General features: G+C 53.1%; 1 protein-coding gene across 1 annotated transcript; it reads left to right on the top strand.

Moving 5' to 3' along the window:
* The first annotated feature begins 1,594 nt into the window (after nt 1–1,594).
* Nucleotides 1,595–23,196, top strand: SYNGAP1 (synaptic Ras GTPase activating protein 1). Its single transcript, XM_039856221.1, is given in 18 exon segments — nt 1,595–1,980; nt 5,095–5,138; nt 5,266–5,357; nt 5,833–5,954; nt 7,855–8,008; nt 8,210–8,308; nt 9,751–10,377; nt 10,507–10,651; nt 10,882–11,026; nt 12,476–12,712; nt 12,848–13,049; nt 13,256–13,434; nt 14,519–15,593; nt 15,962–16,135; nt 17,767–17,978; nt 19,078–19,168; nt 22,897–22,984; nt 22,987–23,196. Coding segments are annotated over 18 exon segments (3,870 nt in total). The 5' UTR covers nt 1,595–1,846; the 3' UTR covers nt 23,037–23,196.
* The last annotated feature ends 2,083 nt before the right edge of the window (nt 23,197–25,279 follow it).

Below are 25,279 nucleotides of genomic sequence, written 5' to 3'. Positions count from 1 at the left end.
CTTTCTTCCACCTGCTACCCCTCCCCTTAGGGATCCAGGCTTCCAGTTTTTCTTCCTTAGAGAGAGCGAGTGGCCTGTCTCTATCTCTTGGCTCCTTTCAGCCCTCTTCTGATAGGCCCAGACCTCACTGCCCTCTGGGACCCTGGGTAGGTGGGTGGCCAAGGATGTGTCATTGTCATAAACACCTCTGACCATAGGGGTGTGTGGGTAGCACAGCCAGGTGGTGGTGGTGGTGGAGTGTGTACAGAGAATGTGTATGATGTCTGTCGTATGCGTGCGTGTGTGTATCTCACAGAGGCATGTTCATGTCTGGGAAAGGTTCGTGTGCACATGTGCATACCTATATGTCCAGGCCAGAATGGTAATATTCTCATGGACCATGTTTTTGGTATGTCTGGTGTTTGGTGTCTCTGCCCACATATTCCGCATCTGTCTCAATACCTTGAGTCCTCAGGGTCTTGGGTCTCTGGTGTGGATCCCCTGTGTGTTTTGGGTGGGGACACCCATGTGTGTTTGGAATGGGGAAAGTATATGGAGGTTGTTGAGTTGGGGGTTCAGTGGGGTTGGGAGAGGGTCCAGGGGCATATATGTATATATGTATATATATATATGCATATGTACATATGTATATATACACATACACACATGTACATGTATATATACACACATATGCATATATATGTTTGGGGGGAGGATTTAGTGAGTTGATAGCTGGTAAACGTTCGGGTTTTCAGGGCAACATGAAATGTGTAAAGGGCATGGAGGATGTGCTGGGGACATTGAGGTCTTGCGGGGGCTGGGTCCGCGAAGGTGTGTGCTGGGGCTGTAGGTGCCCAAGCCCAGGAGAGGTCGCCGGACCTTTGAGGGGCATTGGAATCCAGGGCTCCTCCTCTGCTGGGTGGAGTCGCCGCCCCTCACATTCCCTCCGCGGTTTTGGTGTGTGTGTTGGGGCGGGGGAGGGGGGTCTTGCTCCAGAGGGGATGATGGGAGGCCCAGTTGGTTTGGGGGGTCCCCTCGCCCCCCTCCCCCGTCTCTCTTGCGCTGTCTCCGGGCGACGGGGCTCGTGACAGAGGCGGCCACGGCAGCAGCGGTCGCCTAGCAACGGCGGCGGGGCCCGGGCAACGGCGGCAGCGGCGGGAGCGGCGGCGGAGGAAGCCGTTCCCGCGGCCGTCACCGCGCGGCCGTCCCGGCCGTCCCGGGCCCCGCCGCCGCCGCCGCCCCCACCGCGCCGGGCGGCGCGAGCCCGGCCGCGCCGCCCCCTCTTCCGCCGCAACCCGCCGCTCCCCCGCGCAGGGGCGGGGCCCCTCCCCCACCGGGGACACCCCCGACTCACCCGGGGGGCGGTGCGAGGTAAGGCGGGGCCGCGCGGACGAGGAGCACTTGCCGGGGCCGCGTGGGCCAGCATTGTGCGTCGACGCCGAGGAGGGGGGTGGGGGGAGGCCGCGGCATGGCAGCGGCGGCGGCGGCAAGCGGCAGCCACTCCCATCCGCATGTTCTCGCTGCATCTTCCGAGTGGGGGGAGTTATGGTAACTGGAGAGGGTACAGCGGAGGTCGGGGGTGGGGGTCGGGGACTGGACTTGTGCGGGCCAGGGCCTCAAGCGCGCGGGGGTGGCCGGTGCGGGGTGGTCTTGGAGCCCCACCGTGGAGGCGGCAACCTGTGTGTCCGCGTGTGTGTTCCCGTTCATGCTCATGTCCCCTGTGTGTCAGTGCCATGTGCACACGGGGTCTGATTCCTCTTGCACACATGTGCAGCCATCAAGTGCAAGCCTGCCCTGTCTTATCCTGCCTCTGCACGGTTTCTACTTAGGGGGCTGCTGAGTCGGCCACTGGATTGTGGGGCAGTCCATGACCATACTGACTGGTAATATCACCTCTGACCCTGAGCATGCATGTCCCTGGTTGAGGCTCACTTCCAGCAGTCTCCTGTGTGTGGAGATGTGTAGCTGCATGAGCAGGATTTTCTGTGTCCCTGGTGGCAGGTGTGTGTCTTTGCATGTGTGTTTCATCATTGATCTGGGTATCTGTGTCAGTCCCACCATGGGTGTCCAGGGTGTGTCTGGTTGTGGGTGGTATGCAAGTGGGGGGAGGGAGAAAGTGTGTGTGAGTGTGTTCGTTGGAATCCTACTGTACATGAAACACCTTTGGGCTAGGCAGGTGTTAACCCCTACTCTGTCAAGAAGTGGAGACAGAAAAGCTGAAAAGGGAAAGTGGGGTAAAGAGGAAAAGTGGAGAGAAAGGAAGGGAGGAGAAGAGAGAGCCAGAGAGAAAGAGTAGCTGGAGATTGGGAATGTGGGAGATAGTTGAGCCAGATTTAGAAAAGAGAAGTGAGGATAAGAGAGTTTAGGATGGGGAACTGGGTGGAGATGGTGGGAGAAGGGGCCTGGGAACTGAGGTGGGGGCAGGGAGAGTGGAGTCGGGCCTTTTGGTAAAGTGATCTCTGAGAGAAGAAAGTGAGAAGATGGAAGACAGCACGGATTCACTTGATTTAGTTCTCGGAGACCCTGTAGGATCGGGGAGGCCACTCAGGCAGAGGCTGGCTCACAGTGAGGCCTGTCATGGCAGGGACTGTCATTAGATGTTCCTCTCCCCAGTGTAGAGATTTGTCCCCCATTTCTCTGCTCTCTCTTCAACTCTGTTCCCCACTCTGCTCTGGCAACCTCCCTCCCTGGCTCTCCTTGAGAGCTGCCAGCTGGGTGTGATAAGGAAGAAAGACCAAAGAGAAGGTTCAGGATTTAGGGGACTGCAGGGCAAGGGGAGATTCTGTGGGTGATGGCAAGATTAGAGAGGTCGGAGACGCGGGAGTTCAAGCCCTTGCTGTGTGTGCGTGTAAGAGCAATTGTGTGTGTACAGAGGGTGTGTACATGTGTGGGTGTGTGCATAATGCCTGTGTTACGGGTCTGTGTAGGTGGCTGTTATGTGCGTGCATGCGTGTATACATCATGCAGGGATGGGACATAGAGACCCACGATCACAATGTATATGGATCAGGTTTGCTGTGTGTACATGGATTTGTGCTGTGTTTTCTGTACATGTCACTGCATGCAGCACTAATAACAGGATGTCCTGGGTTTCTGTCACTCTGCCCCCTTTTCTTATGTGTTTTTGCTATTCTTATACTTGCAGCAGTGAATCTTTGTAAGCACATGTGTGTTTGGCCTCCATGTACCTGTGACTTACGTATGAGTTCATGGATCTTAGTTCCTGGTAATATGTGTAAGGTTACATTACTTCCAAGAACCAAGTGGACCAGTTAGCAAATTCATTCTCCTTCTGTAAATTCTTTAGTTCCAAGGCAAAATTTTAGTGAATTTGAAGTCAGACTTTATTAAAGGAGCTTACATCTGAAAATAATGGCTGAGCTAGGTTCTCTGGAATGAGTGAGACAGCCATACCTGAGAAATGCAGAGACTAGGAAAGATACATCCTGAGCCCTTAGATGCATTGTTGAGTGTGTAACAGAAAGGTTATTAACACATTTGCTCCTTGTTTTTTCTTTGTCCTGGTAACAATCACCGATACCTGTGTTGGAGTCAGGGACCATATGGGGGAGAACAAGGGGTTATCCTGACACAGAGTGGATGTGGTTGTGCTTTTCATGTGAATGAAGGATGCAGGGTTACCTTGATGCGGATGTGATCATGGTGAACTCAAGCATGTATTTTAGAGGTTAAACAGGCTTCCCCTGTGTGGGGGCTATGTGTGTATCTCAGGGTTAAATGTCCATTTCTGTAATGTGCTGCCCATATGATTGCCTGAGGGACTCGGGCCATATGTCCACACCAGCAGCTCTCACGTGAATGGAATCCAAGTATGTCCTCCCCTGTTGTAGTACTCATATATGTCTAAGCATGTATCTGTGAGGTATGTGGGCTTCAGGGTCTCGGGCTGTGGATCCATGACACCCCTATGCTCACAGTTGTCTGTCTGCCTCCTAAGCACCTAGATCCAAATAGTTTTGCATCGCGATTCTCATATACACGTATCTCCACAGCTTAGTGTATGTTTCTGTGCTCTACACATATATTTCTGAGGGACTGACAAGGGCCCCTGTGTCATGGGATCCACATTTTTGTGTGCAGGCCTCCTAACACTTGGGTTTTAGAGGCAAGGGGAACATTGGGACATTGGGACTGATTCTAGGGCAGTTTGCAATTCTGGAATCAGACAGTGAAAATGTTGCTGTAGCCTTCCCATTTTCTAGAACCTACAGGGTTAACAAGCAGCTCTTCCGGTCCACCCCCCTCCAGCCTGTGGCTTCTTGTTGCCTTGGAGATGGTAGCCCCGCCCCTGATGCAGCACCTGCCCCCCCATTGGCTGCAGTGGTGACTGTGGGGCTGAGGGGGGAGCCCAGGCCTGGGCAGCCATTCTGGAGCTGAAGCCGGAGCTTGGCATGCCCCCACTTTCATTCTCCTCTAGCCGCTGGGCCCCTCAGATTCCCTGGCAGCAGAGCTTCAGCTTCCCTCTTCAGAGCTGCCACCCCTCTAGACTATTGGCAGTCTTAGCTTCATCCGCATTCACCTCTCCTCCTCCTCTCCCTACTCTCACTTGGGAGTCCCCCAACCCCCACTGCCCATTTCCCCATTTCCTTGAATTCTTTTCTCCTAGCCTTCTGAGTCCCTGCCACTGCAGTGCACATGTAACCGGCCCCTTTTTCCCCTTCTCCCTACCTGCCTCTTCCTTGAATTTTCTGTCCCCAGTCTTTTCCCCCTGTCACTCCTCACAGGTCCCTAACAAGACTTCTCCTTCCAGTCCAGGGAGGGGGTCATGGGAGACAGCCTTGGGCCTCCAGACAGACGGGGGTTCCAGGAGGGCGGAGAGCAGGTGGAAGATGTGCCCAGCTGAAGGAAGAGGAAAACTTGCCTATGGGCAATGACCTTAACCCAACTCTCCCCCCCCCAGCTAGTCTCTTCCTGGGGGGGTCGGCACCAAGGACCTATCTTCTGTAGATATGTGTCCTTTATTACTGGGATTTTGCTGACTTTCTCAGCCATGGCCCTCTGCTGACTGCCAACCCCAGTCATGGGCCTAAGGCCTCCCACTCCGTCCCCCTCGGGGGGCTCCGGCTCAGGTTCCTTGCCCCCTCCTTCCCGCAGCCAACCTCTCAGCCGCCGCTGCTCTTCCTGCTGCTTTCCAGGGGGTAGGTGAGGCTGGAGTGAGGGGCAAAGGGAGGTGGGCCAATGTGCTGGGGCCAGGGGTGGAAACCTGGGCCGACAACGACCCCCTTCAAAACTTCCCTTCTGGCCCTTCCCTTTCCTTCCCTCCAGAATACCACTTGGGTCGTTCGAGGAGGAAGAGCGTCCCAGGGGGGAAGCAATACAGCATGGAGGCCGCCCCCGCTGCGCCCTTCCGGCCCTCGGTGAGTGAAGGTGCCTGCCAGATAGGGCTCAGCTGGGTCCCCTCCCCTCTAGTCCCAGCTGGAGCCCTAGGATTTTGAGAAAGGGGTCAGTAACAGGAAGGGGAGGGGAACAGGGTGGGGGAGAGAGAGAGAGAGAGAGAGAGAGAGAGGACTGAAAGGCAGAAGACACAGCTCTGGCAAGCTCTCCCCACCTCTTTGGTTTCCCCTTCTTGGCTCTGCCCCCCTGCTTCTCAGACCAGCCCTCCCACCTTCTCGAAGCTGGTGTGTGTGTATGTGTGTGTTTGTGTATGCGCTGGCACCCGTGGGAGCAAAGGAAGACAAACTGATAGCAGGGCTTTTATCCTCCTTTCCTCGCCTCTAGAGACTTGCCTTTTCCCTGCTCCCACCTTCAGCCAGGGTCTCTACCAGCTGAGGGGTGAGTAGGTAGAACTGACCCTGCCCCAACCCATGCCTATCCCCATTTCCTGCCCACCAGCAAGGCTTCCTGAGCCGGAGGCTAAAAAGCTCCATCAAACGCACGAAGTCACAACCCAAACTTGACCGGACCAGCAGCTTTCGCCAGATCCTGCCTCGCTTCCGAAGTGCTGACCATGACCGGTACAGGGCTGGAGTGGGAGGGATGAGCTGGATGTGATGTAGGGAATATAGGGGGCTCTACATTGAGGTTGGAGGAATGGGAATTATCTGAGTACAGTGGTCGAAGGCCTCAGATTGGCTGTGAGATGTTATGGGGTAAGGGATAGGGAGAGGACAAGCAGAGAGACAGGAAAAGAGACGAAGGTGAAGCCAAAGAGGGACTTTTCTGGCCAATGGAAGTATGGGCTCCAGCCCAGAATTGAAGTAGCTGTGCAGAGAGACAGAGAAGGAGTAGAGGAGCCATTAAGGAATCCAGGGAAGGGAACGGTAGTTGGTAGGAGAAGAGTAGTATGATCTAGGTAAAAGGGTATGAGGGAACCCACAAGGTTGGAGTGGGGTTGGGGCTGGCAGATACTAATGGATGAGGGAAGGGATGGAGGAGAACGTGACAGAAGGGGGAAGCTGACACATGTGTACAGGCTGACAGGTTGGGAAGGGGATGCTATAGGGTTAATCCAGGGACTAAAGCGTGAAGAAGAAATCCTCAGAGAAATACAGAGAGCACTGTCTTTGAGACTGGGGTTGAGGGACATCTGATGTCTGCTTCTATTGTCTGCTTCTTGGGGTCCCTCTCTGGGTTTCCCCCTCACCCAAATACTCCTCAGGGAGAACCTTGTCCTTCCTTTCCCCATGTCTGGCCACCCCCGGGATTGGGCAGATAGGGAGGTTGGGATAGGTGAGTCACACCTTCCCCTGCCCCCCTCCCATGTCACCAGAGCTAGATTTGGGGCTGGAGGGGGTTGCATCTCCTTGGCTTGCTGGGCTGGGGCTGGGGAGCGTCGCGCTGACGGCAATGGAGCCCGAGATGATGACGGGGCTGCTATAAATAGCTTCATGGAGGCTCCCACACTCGAGCTCCCCCTCCCGCTTTCCTACTGCTCTCTCTACTCTTCATCCCCTAGCCATCTCCATGCTGCTCACTATCCTGTTCCTTAGTGTTCTGTGCCCCCATCCTCCAGTTCCCTCAGCCCCTTTTATCTTCTGCTCTCCCACAGTGATCTTCTATTTTCTTCCCTTGTCCCCCATCTTTATTTCCACGACCCTCTCCAGTTATCCTTCCTTATCTTCTCCCATCCAGTCTTTCTGCACACACCTTTGCCTCCCCTTTTCTCCTTCTTGCCCTAGCTCTTCTTCCCAAGTCCCCATTTTCAGTCTCTTCGTTATCACTTTCCTGCCCATAGCTTTCTCCTATTTCTCGTGATTCCCCTACACACCCTCAGTTTCCTTGGGCCGATATAACAAGTTACCCCAAACCCTGCTAAAACTTACCTCATTCATTCATTTTTTGAATTATTATATATGCCTTACTGTTAAAATGTATAGTTGAAACTTACTGGATTTCGTTAACCAGTGTCACCATAAAAAATAAATTAATTAATTTAAAAAACAAAGCATTTTTTGAATTATTAAATGTTTTATAAGCATTAGCTGTTTGGCAGCCCCAGACAAACATCTTTCCACTTCTGGCTCTTTAGTTTTACTTTTTCTTCCTTATAGTGGGCTCTGGGTTTGGGGGTCACATAGAAGTCCCATCTAGAAGTGTCCCAAACCTGCCCATTCTCTTTTTTTTTCTGCGCCATGATCCATTCTGGGTTGAGATAACCAGGTGTCCCCAGTCCTCACAACCTCTTAGGTGCGAACTGAGGGGGAAAGGGTATCTTAAAGAGTTCTGTTTTCTTTCATATCCCTCATGTCATTCCCCAGGGATAGACTGGTTTCTTTCCATCTGTGGCTGTGTCTGTGTGGCAAGGGGGTTCAGAAGGCCCTTTCCCCAAGTACCCATCCAGAGCGTTGATACAAGCCCTAGTGTGTAAGACGAGTGGGGACCCTGATCCTCTGTCCTGAACCTCCTGCCCACCAGGGCCCGGCTGATGCAGAGCTTTAAGGAGTCGCACTCTCACGAGTCCTTGCTGAGTCCTAGCAGTGCGGCTGAGGCCTTGGAGCTCAACTTGGATGAAGACTCCATTATCAAGCCAGTGCACAGCTCCATCCTGGGCCAGGAGTTCTGTTTTGAGGTACTGGGTCTTGTATGCTGGGGAGGGCCACCGGGCAGCGGCCTCAGGGAAGTGGCACAGGTAGGGATGTCAAAGAAACTGAAACCTCGGGAGCTGGGAGAAAGGAGGATAGGCCAGGGAGGAAGAGATGGTGGTGGAGTCTCCAGTCTTTAGGAGTCACTTCTCCTTTGCATTCCATCTCAACTCCATACCCCTCTCTAGGTAACAACTTCATCAGGAACAAAATGTTTTGCCTGTCGTTCTGCGGCTGAAAGGGACAAATGGATCGAGAATCTACAGCGGGCAGTAAAACCCAACAAGGTATCAGGAATGTGGGCAAGGCCATGGGGAAGCTGGGAGCCTAGCGGGGAAGGCAAGCTAAAGGAGTTGAGGCTTGGGAGGTAGGAGGGGACCAAGGTGCAAGGAACAGGGATGAGTAGGAGGTGACCCCCATTTTTCTCTGAGTCCCCCATTTCTTTTCCCTTTGTACCTCATGATCTGTTTCCCTACCATAGAAATCATAGACTCATATTGCTGATGGGGCTCTGGGAGTTCTCTGGTTCATCCTCCCTGCAGGTAGAATGTCCCACTGATACCCTCACAGGTGGTCACTCTGCTCCTGCTTACAGTGTTCCTGTAGGACACATACAGCTGTCAGTTAACCAGATCTCTAGATCTTGGTTTCCCCTCTGAAAAACCGGTGCGAGTGGGGTTGGACTACGTGATCTCTAAGGTCCCTTTGGCTCAGAAATTCTATGAGTCTGTTTTTCCCAAGACTTATTTCTCAGGAGAAATGCTCCCAGTTCCATCAGCTATTCTCTGTATCTCATTTTCCAGTGAGCTCACAGTCCTGATGGCTCTCTTCTAGGGGAACCCTTGTTTCTCAGTGTCCTTAAAGAACTAGACTCAAGATACTGGATGCGATCTAACCCATGCAGTCCAAACCATGCTGCTTTCATGGTACAACATCACCTCACCCTCACCACAGCTAGTGGTCAGTTGTATCCCCCTGACTCCCTTTCACACTAATGGTATAGCCTCACCCATTTACACCCTGTAGTTATGCAGTTCTTTTTTTAAAAATTAACTTCTCACTGTCTTCGAAAGACTTCCTAGTTCTCCCCTTCAAATTCCACCTTAATATTTTTGGTTTACTATTCCAGCTTTTAAAATCTTTCCCAATGCTGATTCCATTGTCTGATGTGTGAACTATCCTTCTGTATTAGTTTCTTAGGGCTGCTATAACCACTTACCACAAACTGGGCCACTTAAAACAACATAACTTTATTCTCTCAGTTCAGGAGACTAAAAATCCAAAATCAAGGTGTTGGCAGGGCCTTGCTCCCTCTGAAGCTCTAGGAAGAACTGTTCTTTGCCTCTTCAGAGCTTCTGGTGGTTGCTGGTGGTCTTTGGCATTCCTTGACTTGAGCTGCATCTGTCCAGTTTCCACTGCCATCTTCACGTGGCCATTGTCTCTTTGCCTGTCTCTGGTCTTCAGATCTCTCTCTTTATGTAGATACCAGTCATGGGATCTAGGGCCCACTCTAATCCTGTATGACCACTTCTTAACACGATTATATCTGCAAAGACCCTATTTCCAAATAAGGTCATATTCACAGGTTCTGCATGGGCGTGAACTTCTCAACTTTATAATTACTGTCTCATAGACTCTGTCTCACTTTATCTCACTATATTTCCTCTTTTGGTTTCTCTGTCCCTCTGTCCCTTCCCCTTTATCTTCTATGCCCACCCCACCATGCCAGGATAACAGCCGCCGCGTAGACAATGTGTTGAAGCTGTGGATCATAGAGGCTCGGGAGCTGCCCCCCAAGAAGCGGTACTACTGTGAGCTATGCCTCGATGACATGCTGTATGCACGCACCACCTCCAAGCCCCGTTCGGCCTCAGGGGACACCGTCTTCTGGGGCGAGCATTTTGAGTTTAACAACCTGCCGGCTGTCCGTGCCCTGCGGCTGCATCTGTATCGTGATTCAGACAAAAAGCGCAAGAAGGACAAGGCGGGCTATGTCGGACTGGTGACTGTGCCCGTTGCCACCCTGGCTGGGCGCCACTTCACAGAGCAGTGGTACCCCGTAACCCTGCCAACAGGCAGCGGGGGTTCTGGGGGCATTGGGGGCTCAGGAGGGGGAGGGGGCTCGGGAGGTGGTTCAGGGGGCAAGGGCAAAGGAGGTTGCCCAGCTGTGCGGCTGAAAGCACGTTACCAGACGATGAGCATCCTACCCATGGAGCTGTATAAGGAGTTTGCAGAGTATGTCACCAACCATTATCGGATGCTTTGTGCAGTACTGGAGCCTGCCTTGAATGTCAAGGGCAAGGAGGAGGTTGCTAGTGCACTGGTTCACATCCTGCAGAGTACAGGCAAGGCCAAGGTGAGTGCCGTGCCTACAGGAAAAGGTGACCTAGGAGTGGGCACTTGCTTGGGAGTGGGCAGTGACGATAGGGCACTTCATGAGTTTGGGTTATACAGAGGCTGACCCTTGGATTTTCCCGGGCCCCAGGACTTCCTTTCAGACATGGCCATGTCTGAGGTGGACCGGTTCATGGAACGGGAGCACCTCATATTCCGCGAGAACACGCTCGCCACTAAAGCCATAGAAGAGTACATGAGACTGATTGGTCAGAAATACCTCAAGGATGCCATTGGTATGGCCCACCCTCAGCTCTCTTCTTCCCAAACCTATCACATGTTCACCCCAGCCCTCAACCTGGCTACTCCAGACCCCAAGTCCACCCTTCCTCAGGTTCGATGCTTCCAAGCCCATAGTTTCTGGACACCAGCCTCCAGCCACCTAATTTTGAGATACCTTAACCCAGCAGCACCTGTCCCTGCCCTTGGAGAGTGTGACCACTCCTCTTTGTGTTTTTCCCCCTAGGAGAATTCATCCGTGCTCTGTATGAGTCCGAGGAGAACTGCGAGGTGGACCCTATCAAGTGCACAGCGTCGAGTCTGGCAGAGCACCAGGCCAACCTGCGAATGTGCTGTGAGTTGGCCCTGTGCAAGGTGGTCAACTCCCATTGGTGAGACTGGGAACTCTGGGTTGGGGGGGCTGGGGTGGGGGGAGTCCTGTGTTCATCTGTTCATCCATCTGTCCATCCTCAAAGAGGACTAAGGACCAGCCTACGGGCAAAGCATTGTGCTGGGTGCTGTAAAAGTAGGCAGAGAGGAATGGAGCCCGACCCCTGCCCTCAGAGGGCCTCCACCAGAATGAGTAGGATCAAATCAGACACAGGAAAGCCACAGAACAGTTGTAGGATGTCTTAAGTGACAGGTAATGGTCCTGCCATGTAACATAAGGTCAGAGAAGGCTTCATGGAGGAGGTGCCTCCTGGGCTGGGCTTTGATGTTTGGATATGGTGGGAAAAGAAGACATTTCAGGAGAAGGCTGAAGGAGAAGGCACATGCATGAAAACGAAAAGGCCCAGGAGCTTTCAGGGACAGCAATTAGGACAGGTTTAATGGCGCACATAACTCGTAATAGTTGTGGGAGAGATGTCTGGACACGGGGATTAGAATTAGGATCTGGAAGGCCTCACCTGCCGGTTAAGGAGTTTGAGTGCATTGGTAGGATACGGTATGTCATTCATTAATGGTGCTGGTCTAAGAAGTGTCATGACTGAGAAGATTAATCTTTAGGTAGAGTGGGGCTTGTAGGTGACTGGAGTAGGAAGAATGAAGTCCAGGCTAGTTGGGAGCTACTGCTCACAGGTCAAGCATAGAAATCAGATCCTGAATCAGGATGGTGGCAGGAAAAGAGAAGGGCTGCTGTAAGGATCCTCTGAGGAAAGGATCAGCAGCAATCGTCAACTGATTGGATAGGCGGGGGCATGTCTGGGGAGTCAAGGATGACTCAAGAGGCCAGGAGGCTGGTGTTGGGAGACCTGGGGCTTCACTGACAGAACCAGGAAAGCCAGTTGGAGGTATGGGGATGTTGCTGAGCTCCTCTTTACAGGAGTCAGAGTTTAAGGTGTCAGTGGGACAGTGAAGTGGAACGAGAGATGAGGAGAGTGAGCTCTGAGTCATTCCAGGGACTGGGGATCATGCCTGGGGCACCTCCATCCCCATTTCCCCGGAATCCAGAAGAGTTGGGGGGTCCGAGCTCCCTGTACCTCAAGTGACCCTCCATCTCTTCCCATCTCTGTCTCTCCCTGGTGTCTGTTTTTCTTCTCTCCTTGTCTCTCTCACATGTTCCTCCGTCTCTCCTGTGTGTCTCTCTCCCCTCACCTTCTCTTCCCCTCCCGTTCTCTCCCCCTAATCTGTCTGTTCCCTCTGCCATAGCCCTCTTCTTCCAGCAGCCTCCCGTCTTCCTCCTGCGGTCCCTCCCTGCCTGTCTCTCTCACCTGTTTCCACACCCTCACCTCCTACCACCCCCCTCAGCATGTTCCCTGGAAGCTGAGGGTCTCTGGGGCTCAGTCCCGGTCTCTCTCTTTCTTTCTCTCTCTCTCTGTCTCCCTAACCCTTCCCCCCAGCGTGTTCCCGAGGGAGCTGAAGGAGGTGTTTGCATCTTGGCGACTGCGCTGCGCAGAGCGGGGTCGGGAGGACATTGCTGACAGGCTGATCAGCGCCTCGCTCTTCCTGCGCTTCCTCTGCCCTGCCATTATGTCGCCCAGTCTCTTTGGGCTCATGCAGGAGTACCCAGATGAGCAGACCTCACGAACCCTCACCCTCATCGCCAAGGTCATCCAGAACCTAGCCAACTTTTCCAAGTGAGGAAAGGCTCGGGGGTAGGGGGCCGAGAGTGGGCAGCAAGGGTCTCTTGAGTCCCCAGAGACCCTGAGACGGGTGGGTGTGAGGCCATGTGTGTGTGTTTGTGACCTCTATCTTCTGGATGCCTTGGCCAGGTTTACCTCAAAGGAGGACTTTCTAGGATTCATGAATGAGTTTCTGGAGCTGGAGTGGGGTTCCATGCAGCAGTTCCTGTATGAGATCTCCAACCTAGACACACTGACCAACAGCAGTAGCTTTGAGGGTTACATCGACTTGGGCCGAGAGCTCTCCACACTGCATGCCCTGCTCTGGGAGGTGCTGCCCCAGCTCAGCAAGGTTAGCAAATGCCCTTTTGCCCTGTCCCCAGATGTTTCCAGAGTCTTCTGTGGCCCGAGAGACCACTCTCTGCACAGAATTTTCTCCCTCCCTGTTCTCAGACGCATCATCACCACTCCCCCAGCTCAGACACCCTCCATCTGCACCCTCTGAGGCCCTTGTAGAGCTGGGCACTTAGCCCCCAGGTAACAGCCTCACCCTTCCAGGAAGCCCTCCTGAAGCTGGGCCCACTACCCCGGCTCCTCAATGACATCAGCACAGCTCTGAGGAACCCCAACATCCAAAGGCAGCCAAGCCGCCAAAGTGAGCGGCCCCGGCCTCAGCCCATGGTGCTGCGGGGCCCATCGGCTGAGATGCAGGGCTACATGATGCGGGACCTCAACAGGTGAGCACGTTGGGACCCCCTTACCTGTGCCATAGGACCCCCTACTCTTCTGTTTCTGATCATCTGATCATCTGGGCTCCACGTGTACCTTTGTAGGGGTTGAAAAAGAAAAAGAAGTAGGTTGTCATAGAAAATGGTAAGGAGACAGCGGTTAGGCCGAGAGCCCTTTAAAACTAGGTGTAGCAAGAAATGTGGAGCCCCAGAAAAGTGCAGAGGCTTCTTTAGCTTGTTGTAAGCCAAGGGGGTCTCACTGCCTGCTCTGATTAGCCTTGTTCCCCTGCCTGCCCATGCCTGTCCCAGAGCTGAGGTTCAACCAGTACATGTTAGATCAGCCATGTAGTGTCTATACATTCAGATATTTTTGTACTAGTTAGAAAATAAGCCCTGCCCTAGCTCCCACCGGAACCCTGCAGACCTTGCCAGACCCAGCACTAGAGGAGTAACACTTGGACCCTAGCCAGGCCTCCCAAGCTACCACAGCTGTTCTAATGGGTGGCGCTGCACCTCAGCTGCTGCTCATTGTTTTGATGACCTCCCTGCTTGTTCCTTTGCCTGTCTCTCTCCCTCCATGATGCCATACCCATTCTACCATTTCCGCCTCTCCTCCCATTTGTCCACGCCTTCTGCCCACCTCTCTCCTTCTCTCTGTCTGTGCTTGCCCCTCTTTCCATCTCTCTCCAGCTCCATCGACCTTCAGTCCTTCATGGCGCGAGGCCTCCACAGGTGAGGGGTTCTCCCCTCCCCCGCCCTCCTCTCCTCTCCTGTCTGCTCCCCTTCTCCCACTCCAGTGGCCTTCACCTTCCTCTTCTCCTCCTCCGTGCACCCTCATCTCCTCCATATCTGCCCAGACTTGCCCCTCATCCCTCCTCTTGCTGCCCCCATCTCCCTTCCTGAAGAGGCCTTGTCCTTTCCTTTTCCCACATATCCCTTCCCATCCTCCCAGCCTGCCCTGACCAGAGCTGCCACAGCCAGCTCTCAGCCCTTCCCTACGGGTCCCTCAAGGCCTGTGCCTGACCATAGCAGGCTTGATTGCCAGTAGCCTCGGCCTTACCTCCTGCCTGTATGCCCCCTTCCCTTCCGACAGCTCTATGGACATGGCTCGCCTCCCCTCCCCAACCAAGGAAAAGCCACCTCCACCACCCCCTGGTGGGGGTAAAGACCTGTTCTATGTAAGCCGTCCACCCCTGGCCCGTTCCTCACCAGCATATTGCACGAGCAGCTCAGACATCACGGAGCCGGAGCAGAAGATGCTTAGTGTCAATAAGAGTGTCTCCATGCTGGATCTGCAAGGTGACGGGCCCGGTGGCCGCCTCAACAGCAGCAGTGTATCCAACCTGGCAGCCGTCGGGGACCTGCTGCACTCTAGTCAGGCCTCCTTGACAGCGGCCTTGGGGCTGCGGCCTGCACCAGCTGGACGCCTCTCCCAGGGGAGTGGCTCGTCCATCACGGCAGCTGGCATGCGCCTCAGCCAGATGGGTGTCACCACGGACGGTGTCCCTGCCCAGCAACTGCGCATCCCCCTCTCCTTCCAGAACCCTCTCTTCCACATGGCTGCTGATGGGCCAGGCCCCCCAGGGGGTCACGGAGGGGGTGGTGGCCACGGCCCACCCTCCTCCCATCACCATCATCACCACCATCACCATCACCGAGGTGGAGAACCCCCAGGGGACACCTTTGCCCCATTCCATGGCTACAGCAAGAGCGAGGACCTCTCCTCAGGGGTCCCTAAGCCCCCTGCTGCTTCCATCCTTCATAGCCACAGCTACAGTGATGAGTTTGGACCCTCTGGTAGTGACTTCACCCGTCGGCAGCTCTCACTCCAGGACAACCTGCAGCATATGCTGTCCCCTCCCCAGATCACCATTGGTCCCCAGAGGCCTGCCCCCTCAGGGCCTGGAGGTGGAAGTGGTGGAGGGGGCAGTGGTGGGGGTGGCGGGGGCCAGCCACCTCCGTTGCAGAGGGGCAAGTCTCAGCAGTTGACAGTCAGTGCTGCCCAGAAACCCCGGCCATCCAGCGGGAATCTGTTGCAGTCACCAGAGCCGAGTTATGGCCCTGCCCGTCCACGACAACAGAGTCTCAGCAAGGAGGGCAGCATTGGAGGCAGCGGGGGCAGCGGTGGCGGAGGGGGTGCGGGGCTCAAGCCCTCTATCACCAAGCAGGTAGGTAAGGGTGGGAAGAAGGCAGGAAGGGAAGAAGGAAATGTGTTGGGGAGGTGGAGGTAGATTAGTTTGTGGTCTGAAGTTACAATTTTCTCACTTCATTCATTAAATGTGTGTAGAGTGCCTGCTATGTGTCATGTGCTGCTCTAGGCACTATGGATTTGGCAGTGAACAAGAGAGAGAAATCCCTGCCCTCAAGGAACTCACATTCAGAAGGGAGACATAAATAACGCATAGCATTTACAAGGTGATCAGAGCTAGAGCAAGGGAATAGGATTGGGACTCTATCTCTGTAAGTGCTCTTGCTCTAAATGCACCCTGCCTTCTTCCACCTTTCCTCTATTTGCCCCCACCTTACCCTGTCCCAGCATTCTCAGACGCCATCCACACTGAACCCCACAATGCCAGCCTCTGAGCGGACGGTGGCCTGGGTTTCCAATATGCCTCACCTGTCAGCTGACATCGAGAGTGCCCACATCGAGCGGGAAGAGTACAAGCTCAAGGAATACTCTAAGTCGATGGATGAGAGCCGACTGGACAGGGTACGCTGGCCCTACCAGCCCCAAGCCCCTGTCCTTCCCTTGCCCACAGGGAAGGCCTCTTGTCATTGCCAAAGGAAACATCCATGGTTAGGAAGTTATGGTGGAAAGAAAAGATAAAGACCTGATCCCTTCTCCTGAGAAGCCTTCAGTCTCTTCAGGGAGACCAGATATAGTCAGTTCATTGAAAAATCCAATTCCAGCTCTTTTTTTGTGGGTTATACATGTGATAGACTATCTGAGGAAAAACCTGTTCTCCATTAGGCGTACCTCCATGTTCTTCCCCAGGGAAAACATAAACCCTGGCTCTGATGACTGCTCAGGAAAAGGGAAGTTACTTTACTAGCAGCGTGAGCTGATAAATTGGGCAGGGGCAGAACGGTTGCAGTTGTACTACAAGTGATGTTTAGTTTACCTGGTCAGTGCTCCATGGGCATAGGTGACAAGGGTTAGTGTTGGAAAGTGGTGTACATTGGCCCATTTGTGGAAAGACTGTCCAGACGCTCAGCTGGTGGTGGCCCAGAGCCAAAGAAAGCAAGAGCTTTGAGGTACACACAGATAACTTAGCAGAAGGCTCCTTGAGGAAGCCATGGCTATAAGGACCATGAAGGAGAGGACAGCTGTAAAGAAGGTATGGCTCCAACTTGGGGAGCAAAGAGAAGTTTCTTAGGGGAAGTGGTTTTTTTGAGCATAGGAAAATGTTGGGACTGATTTAGGTGGACTTGGTCCAGCAAATTCCTTGAGACAATTAAGCCCTAATGCCCCCAAAGTAGCCATTGTAGGCAATGAATTAACATCTTTTCTCTGTTTCTATGAGATTGGTTATGTACCCTCTTTGGAGAATGAGAAAATACTCTCAAATCACTTTTTCTGTTCTGTGGTTCAGATGAGGAATCTTTGTTGAGGAAGGCTCTAGACTACTACTGTTCAGTAGGAGTCTCTGCAGTGATGAAATGTTCTATAATCTCCATGTCCAATATAGTAGCTATTGGCCACATGTGGCTGGTGCAACTGGGGAACTGAGTTTTTAGATTTATTTAAATTTCAAGTAGCCACATGTGGCTAGTGGTTACTGAATTCAATAGCAGAGCTCCAGACTTTAGATCCAATAGGGCAGGTAAAATGACTCTTCCAGGGTCATAATCAACAAAGAAGCATTTGTAGATTCTCAGCCTGGACTCACCTGAAGCCCAGACCCATTGTCTCCAAAACTGGACCTTTCCTCTCTCTAGCCAATGTCTCTCCTTCCCGGTCTTTCCCGTGTGTTCTGTGGCCTGGGTTGGGGCTGAGGAGTCACCTTAGCTTTAATTTCTGGGTACAGTCATTCAAGGTGCATCCATGAGTCTGTCTAGATTCCTTTGTGGGTCCTCATGTGTTCAGGTGCACCTGTGAGGATATGTACATACCTCTCAGGGAGTCTATGATCTTGCTTCATTTTGAGGGAGTCTCCACGGAAAGCCCTTTGAAAAAGTGAGTGTGTATATATGACCAACAGGCAGGGAAAGGGCTGAAAGAGGAGGTTGGGATGTCCCTCACCCGGCAGTGGCTGTGCTCGGCAGGCAGGGATGGAAGCTGGGTGGTGGGGTCAGGACAGGGCGCCCCTCACAGTGCGGGGTCATGTGCCCGGCGGGCAGGTGAAGGAGTATGAGGAGGAGATCCACTCACTGAAGGAGCGGCTGCACATGTCCAACCGGAAGCTGGAAGAGTATGAGCGGAGGTTGCTGTCCCAGGAAGAACAGACCAGCAAAATCCTGATGCAGTATCAGGCTCGACTGGAGCAGAGTGAGAAGAGGCTAAGGCAGCAGCAGGTGGAGAAGGATTCACAGATCAAGAGCATCATTGGCAGGTGAGGGGCGGCCTGGGGAGGGGTAACAAGGGAGAGCCTGAGGTTGAAGAGAGCTAGTGAACTCCCTCTTCAGCCCCCAACCCCCAACTCTAGACATTATGAGGAAAGCACACCCCCTACTCCCAGGGATGCCACTCACTCACCTATTACCAGAAAGGAAGAAGAATCCTTTTGCTTAGTGCAGTAAATGTCCCTTTTCTAAATGCTGACCTCTTTCCTGATAGCATAATTTCTAAAGCCCTTGGAAAATGTGCCTGTTACTGTCCACTAATCACTATGTATCTGGACCCAGCCTAGACTGGGATTCCCCACTGGTTATTCTCAACCCAGCCGGTCATGTTCGCCCCAAACCTAGTGAGGGATCCTGGGCCAGAGTAGCCCCTGGCCATCCTATCCTGTGCCACCCCTACCTCTCCAGCCTAGGAAGGGTGTTCCATTAGAAAAGGAATGCCCTTTGTTTTATAAAGCCTGTAAATATTCTCATCTGCTCTGTAGAGCCCTAGGTTCCAAACGAGGTGTCCCAACAAGGGTGTCAGTTATCTTGAGAAATGAGTGGGACCTGGGGTTTCACTCCAACCAGAGCCAGCTTTATTTTGTTCCATTCTAAATGTGTATTTGAGTAAGATTAATTAGAAGAAAAAGGCTTGACTTGAAACTTTTTTGAAAACCACTGTTTTAATTGCAATCCTTTATGAGAAATCACCTTGAGCTCAGAGCTGCTGAGACAATGATTGTAGAGACTCCTCTTGGGCAAGGGGCGTCCCTGGGGCTAACTGGAGATGGCCTAGGCGCGGTGAGGTGGAATGGGGGACGTGGAAGCCAGGTCTTCAGCCACAGAGGGCACGTTGTTCTGAATGGGAACATGGAGGGCCAGGGCTAACTGGATGGTAAGAGGTCTGGAAGGCTCAGAAAGCTGTCCTTAGTAGGGAGATGTGAGAGTCTCAGAGAGAAAGGTGAATAACAGGGATAATGGAGGGATTCTGAGGGCAGGGGAGAAAGGTGCCCGGGGCTTTTCCAGAGGGCTGCGGTTTCCCGGGGTCAGGGATTCCGAGGGCAGGTTAGTGCCCGCCACTAACCCCACTGAAGCCCGTCCCTTCAGGCTGATGCTGGTGGAGGAGGAGCTGCGCCGGGACCACCCCACCATGGCTGAGCCACTACCTGAACCCAAGAAGAGGCTGCTCGACGCTCAGGTGGAAATTACAATGTCATTTATCTTCTCCGTGTCCCATCCCCATCCATCCCACTGTCCTTGTGCCCTCACTGCACCAGCCACCCCAACCCCATCACCATCTGTCTCTCCCATTGTCCTCCATTTGTCCACTGACTGCTCCCTGCAGCCCCTCAGTGACCCCATCTTCATCCCATTGTCTGTGCCTTTGTCACTCCTGGCAGTGTCAGCCCCACCACCCCCTGTGCCTTCCCTCCCTCTCTTTCCCACTTCGTGTGTGTGTGAGGACCTCTACCAGAACCTCAGTCTCTTCGCCCCCAGACACTATCAGTTCTTGGAACCCTTGCCCCATTTGTGCCTGCTCCTGTTCAATCAGGGAGTTCAGCTTCCTCTGAGCTCTTCTTGGGCCAAGAGAGCTAAAGGCTACATTTCACTAGAATAGAGCACACGTTAGTATGAGTTCTAATTTCCCCAGGCTCTGGATTGTGCTCTTGGGACTTCAGATCCCTATCACCTCTGTTCTCTTGGCTCCCCAATTTTCCTGACACCTGGACAGCTCCCTCATAGAGTCTTCCTGACTCTTCAGCTCTTGAACCCTCTCACCCTGTAAGCTCTCATTTCCCTCAGTGTTTAAGTCCAGCCTCCTTTGGCCTGTCTACCGCTCTGGCTCTCACATCTGACTAGCTTTCCTGCTCCCTCCTGCCTCCCTCTCTTCTCACCAGCCAGCTTTTAGGACCTCCCTCCTGCACCCTTACCCTTGCTCTCCCCATATTCTGCTCACTTTCCCACCCATGGTCCTTCTTCTGCTCTGACCGCCAGGCTTCCCCACTACTACCACCCAGGCTCCTGACCCCATGACCCCACTCTCTCCCCCTGCAGCTCCTCATCAGGTAATTCTCCTGGTTCCGCTTTGACCACGGGCGGAGGACACAGGGGGAGGTGACTCCGGACCACTTCAGGTTGGTCATGAAGCCCAATCCCCTCTAACTCTCCACAGCCTCTCCCCGCTCATGGCTGCCCTCCACACCAACAACCTCCACAGACCCCGCCCTCCTGACACCTTCCATGTAGACCCATCTCCCAAGGCACTGCCCAGACAGAGACAGAGTACTTCCTGCTATCTCCCAGCTGGTTCAGTGATACCTTACCAACACCAGGCACCTACCCTGGACAGGCCCAGCACAGTGCCAGGTCACACTCCTTCTCCCACAAAACCCACCCCCAGCCTCCTCCCGACTCTCAGTCCTTCTCCTCTTCCTCTCCAGTGTATGTCTGTCACCCCCCATTTCACCAGAGCGTCCTTGGGGGTTGTGAGGTTAGGGGTGGGATTCATTAGGGGTGGCAGTGATGATGGGTTGGTGGACCCTGACTAGAGGGGCTGTGCTGACTGCAGCAGGTAGGTTGGGGTTTCTTCTTTCTTTCCTAACCTTGGTTCTCTAAACCTTCTTCCTTCTACCTCTCACCTGCTTCTCTCTCTTCCTCCCTCTGATATCTGTGAGGTAAAAGGTATACGGGGTTCCTCTTCAGCCCCACTGAATGGGAATTTGGAAGGGCTAGTTAATTCAGGGAGGTTTGGGGGGGCCTGGAAAGAATGCTGTTCATATGTGAAGACAGTCTGCAGCAAGGAGGATGAATGCAGCAAGGAGAAGCAAGAAAGGAGTCTTAACAGATGTTAGGACTGGGCCATGTGGCATGGGAGCTGGAAGTGGGGTAAGATGTCTCCCTAGATAAGATCATGGGCTCAGTAGCCATGTTGATTCCCAGGCAGAGATGCCAGGAACAGCATGTTAAATAACCTCTATTTTGTTGTCAGAGCTCACATCCCAGGGTTGCTAATGCCACTCATTCCCCCTCTCCCGCCACCCAGTGGCCTTGCTGGACACATAATGCTACCTAAAAAGCTAGTAAATGGGAACCTGTCAGCCACCGACTTCATTTCTGAGATGCTTTATTTTCTGTAGGGTTGATCTGCAGCGGGCAGTGGCTTCTCACATTGTAATTTTAACTCTCTGCCTGCCCAACCTCTCTGTCAAAGTAGTTAGTGATCTGTAAACAGATGCTAAAAGGCACCAGGGGACCTCACCATTTAAAGGACTCCCGCAGTGAATTCTGTTATAAAATGAATAATGGCACCCTAATTTATCTACTTTCTAAATTTGGGTCCGGGGAGGGTGGGGGGCATGCCTGTGTGCTGTCACCAACAGACGAGCAGACGGAAGGAAATCCGAGATTTCCTTCCCCTGCTCTCCTGTCATAATCGGGATTCCTTACCATATGTAATTTTCTCTCTTGCTTATCTATAGAAAGTGTGTGAGATGCTCAGCAAGCTAAGAAGGCAGCTTTGCTTAAGGCTGGGGTTTTGGTGATCTTCTGAAAGGGGAGCTCTTTGATTTGGAAGGGAGAGCTGATCTGGGAGCCTCTACTTGGAATATTTTTGTATTTTTTAGAAGTATGCTCAGACATAACTACGTTGCCAGGCCTAAATGCCCTATGGCCCAGGAAATAATTGGGAAACGTTTGCTAAACCACTTTTAGGTATTGGTGCCTCTGCAACTCAGCCATTAATTTAAAAATTAATTTTGTGCCTGTGTTTTAAGTCAGGTAAGCAACCAGAAGTATAGTACAAATGGATTTCTTTTCTCCTAGCAGAGGAACAGAAGCCAGAGTTGAGGGCAGGAACCAGGAGTTGGTCCAGGAGCGTAGGGGGTGATACAATAGGACCTAGGGTGGGAGTAGGGTCTGGTACTCCTCACCCGTTAAGTAGGAGCCCAGGGTGAGGGACTGAAAGGAATGTGGGGGTGGAAAGGAATGAAGTATTTCTGCTTCCTGGGGATACAGAGATTGGGGCATGCTGTGTCTCTGCAGAAGTTCCTAGTCGGTTCTGGTTAGCATGAGAGAGAGGCAGCCCTCCCACAATATTTTTATCTTCCCACATCACTTCCCTGAATCCCCTTCCTTTCCCCCCAGTACAGTTAAACCTCTCTAATTTGGAATGTTATATTTGAGAAGATGGCTACTCTGAATAAGTGACAAAACTGAATGACAGTGTCTATTTAATGAAATACATGTCTTCAAAATATATACAGTAAGTAAACCTCAATGAATAAGGCTTTTCCACTGGAGGCCCTCAGGGAGCATGCATTAATGAATAGATAGGATTGAAAAGTCTGTTTTCTGGTATAGGTTAAATATTCCTCCTACAGACACATTTCCACTATTAATTTGCTTAGCATACCCTTTCTTCATAGATAAAGGAAAACTCAAGCCCAGTTTTTGTTCAAATTATGAAAAAATTCCAACTCCATAGGGGTTTGGATTAATGAGGTTTTGCTGTACTGCCTCCCCTGTTCCCTCAACACAAAGTTCCTACCTTGGATTGGGGGTGGGCTGGGAGGGGGCTCCAAGAGGAGGTGGGTAGGCTGGGCAGGGGAAGATACAGGGGTTATCTTGGGGGGTAGGTGGGAACTTGATTCTTTTGAACTGGTTTCCTGGTGTGACTCCCTGGGTTGAAGGCCCCTGTTAGGAGTCTGGGGTAAGATTCTTTTCTCCCTGATCCCAGAAGATGTAACTTCTACTGCAGGTGAGAAACAAAATAGGATAGGAGCGGGGTGGGGGTTTCCTGGGGGAAGGGGGTGGGACATGGCTATGGAGTGGGCTGGCAATGGGGGAGGTCACTGCTAAGGGGCTGGCACCTAGGCCCCCCGCGAAGCGTCTCAATAAGTCCGCGCTCTCCTTTTTGGTGTCTTGCAGGAGAGGCAGCTTCCCCCCTTGGGTCCAACAAACCCGCGTGTGACGCTTGCCCCACCTGGAACGTGGCCCCCAGCCCCGCCCCCCCCACCCGGCTGCAGATCACCGAGAACGGCGAGTTCCGAAACACCGCAGACCACTAGCCCACCCAGCATCACAGACCTTCTCCCTGCCCATGCACCCCACCCCGGAACAGCACCAACCACCAGGACTGGATGTCGCCGAGGGACAGCGGGATTGCCTCCCTGAATGCCTCCTTAGGGGGTACTAGTCCCCCATTCCCACTGCACCATTTCCAGGAGGGAGAGCAGGGACCCTTAGCTGCCCCTTTTTCCTTCCTGTTGGGGTGCTGCCCCCTGTGACCCCCAGGGACCCGTGCCCCAGGATACCACCTACCCCACACAGACCCCTTCACTCCGGGGTGCTATCCCCATCCTCTGCCTCATCGTTCCCCTGAGCACTGGGGGACAGACCCTCACCCCCACCCTGGGGGTGTGGAACCTCCAAACTTTCAACTTCAGGGTGATTTTTTAGCAGTAACCAGAGCTGACAATCTAACTCCCCTCCACCGCCCCATTTTGGCCTCCCCTGTCCCCCTTGTTATGGGGAGGGGACCCCGGGTGAGGGGGCCCTATTACCCCTTGATTTCTCAGGAGCGTCTGGGGGGGCTCAGCACGCACAAACTCCTTCTCTTCCTACCACTCTTAAATTTACTCCCTCCCCACCCAGAACCCAGATGGGGTGGAGGGGCCACCGGGGCAGGGAGGGGGCGGCACGGGGGAATGGGAGTTGTCTCCCCTTCCTCCCACACCTGATCTGCTCTTGGCTGGTCCCAGAGCGGGGTGAGGGGGCTTATGCCCCCCCCTCCCCCAGTGTGTTGGGTGGGATAGAATTGAGGTTAGAGTGAGGGGTTAGGGTTTAGGAGGGTGTGTATGTTGGAGAGGACAGACTAGCTGATCTGTTCTGCCCTGACATACACAGTCCCCCCTGCCCCTCCCCTCTCTCTTCTTGGTCTCTACTCCCAGGGGAAGGGGGGAACTTACTCTAGGAAAAGCCATGTCTCTCTCCCCCAGGGTGGGGGGACCTATGTTGGAGGAGGGGTGTTGGGGGCCCCCTTCCATGACTCTGACCCCTGGGGGGGAGGTAGGACAGGGCTGGGCTACCCTCTCATCCTCCCCCTCTCCCCAATCTCCCTCCACCTCCCTCCCTCCCGCCAGCTCCACAGTTTTTCGGTGTTTCTCTGTACATAGCTCACTGGCGGGATAGGGGAGGTAGGATGGATGGGGTTTGGGGTAGGTAGGTCATGGGAGGGAAGAAGCCCCTCCTTGACACCCCCTCTTCCCTGACTGCTGTCCCCTACCCAGCCTTGCCCCCTCATCCTTTCTTGCGTTTGGTATTGAGACTCTTCGAAGACTCCACCCTTCTTTCTTTTGTATGGACAGTTCCCCTTCAGTCCCCTCCCTTATACACATACACCCAGCCGGGGCCAAATTTATACTTATATAAAAGTTGTAAATATGTGAAATTTTATCCTTGTGCCCTTTCCTTGCTTTCCCAACCTCAGACCCAACCCCAGACCCCCCCTTCCTCCTCTCCTCTTTGGCTGTTGTAATTATCTGGGGTTTGTACTGTACATATCCGGGGTGTGTGTGTGTGGGCTGGGGGGCAGTCCCTCTGTACAGAGCTTCCTGGCCCCTTCCCCCATGCTACCCTCCCCACCCACCACCCTAAGGGTAGGGAGATGCTCTTCCTACCTGTTTTATTTTGATTTCTCGTTCTCCCTCCCCACCCAAGCCCACTCCCAGCCTTCTCTACCTGACCACTATCCCTTTTTCTCCACTCCCAGCCCCATTTCCTTTTTTTCTGGAGTGTGTGGTGAAACAGAAAAATCATGTTTAATAAACAGAGATTGTTCTTTTACTGCTATGCTGACTTTCCTAGGCTGGGATCTCCAGAAGGACCAGCAGGGTAATAGGATCTGCTTATTGGGAGGAGGCTGATAGCCTAGGAGAAGCTATATCCCTGTGTGATGCCATAGTCTCCTCTTAGAATTTCACTCTCCTACCCTGTGAGGAGATTTATTCTGTTTTAGAGGAGGGATATTAAAATACAAAATTCAACTGAGTAAATTGAAAGATCTAATTGGCTTTATTCACCGATTCATGAATTGGGCAGCATCCCGAATCTAGCAAATAGAAAGGAGCTCAGCCCAACAAAAAAGGAAAGGTTTTTAAAGGCAGAAAGGGGTGGAAAAAGGAAATTACTATCAAAGAACACATTGTTTCAAGCAAAGTCACCCTCCTATGGGGCACAGAAGAGCCTGTCAGGCCGATTACCTCACTAGCGCTGCAGGTAATTCCAGGTTGGCTGGTTAAAGGCTACATTC

The sequence above is a fragment of the Pteropus medius genome, unplaced genomic scaffold (assembly GCF_902729225.1).
Source record: "Pteropus medius unplaced genomic scaffold, Ma_sr-lr_union100, whole genome shotgun sequence".
Classification (NCBI taxonomy): domain Eukaryota; kingdom Metazoa; phylum Chordata; class Mammalia; order Chiroptera; family Pteropodidae; genus Pteropus; species Pteropus medius.
This window is presented reverse-complemented; position numbering and strand designations above follow the sequence as displayed.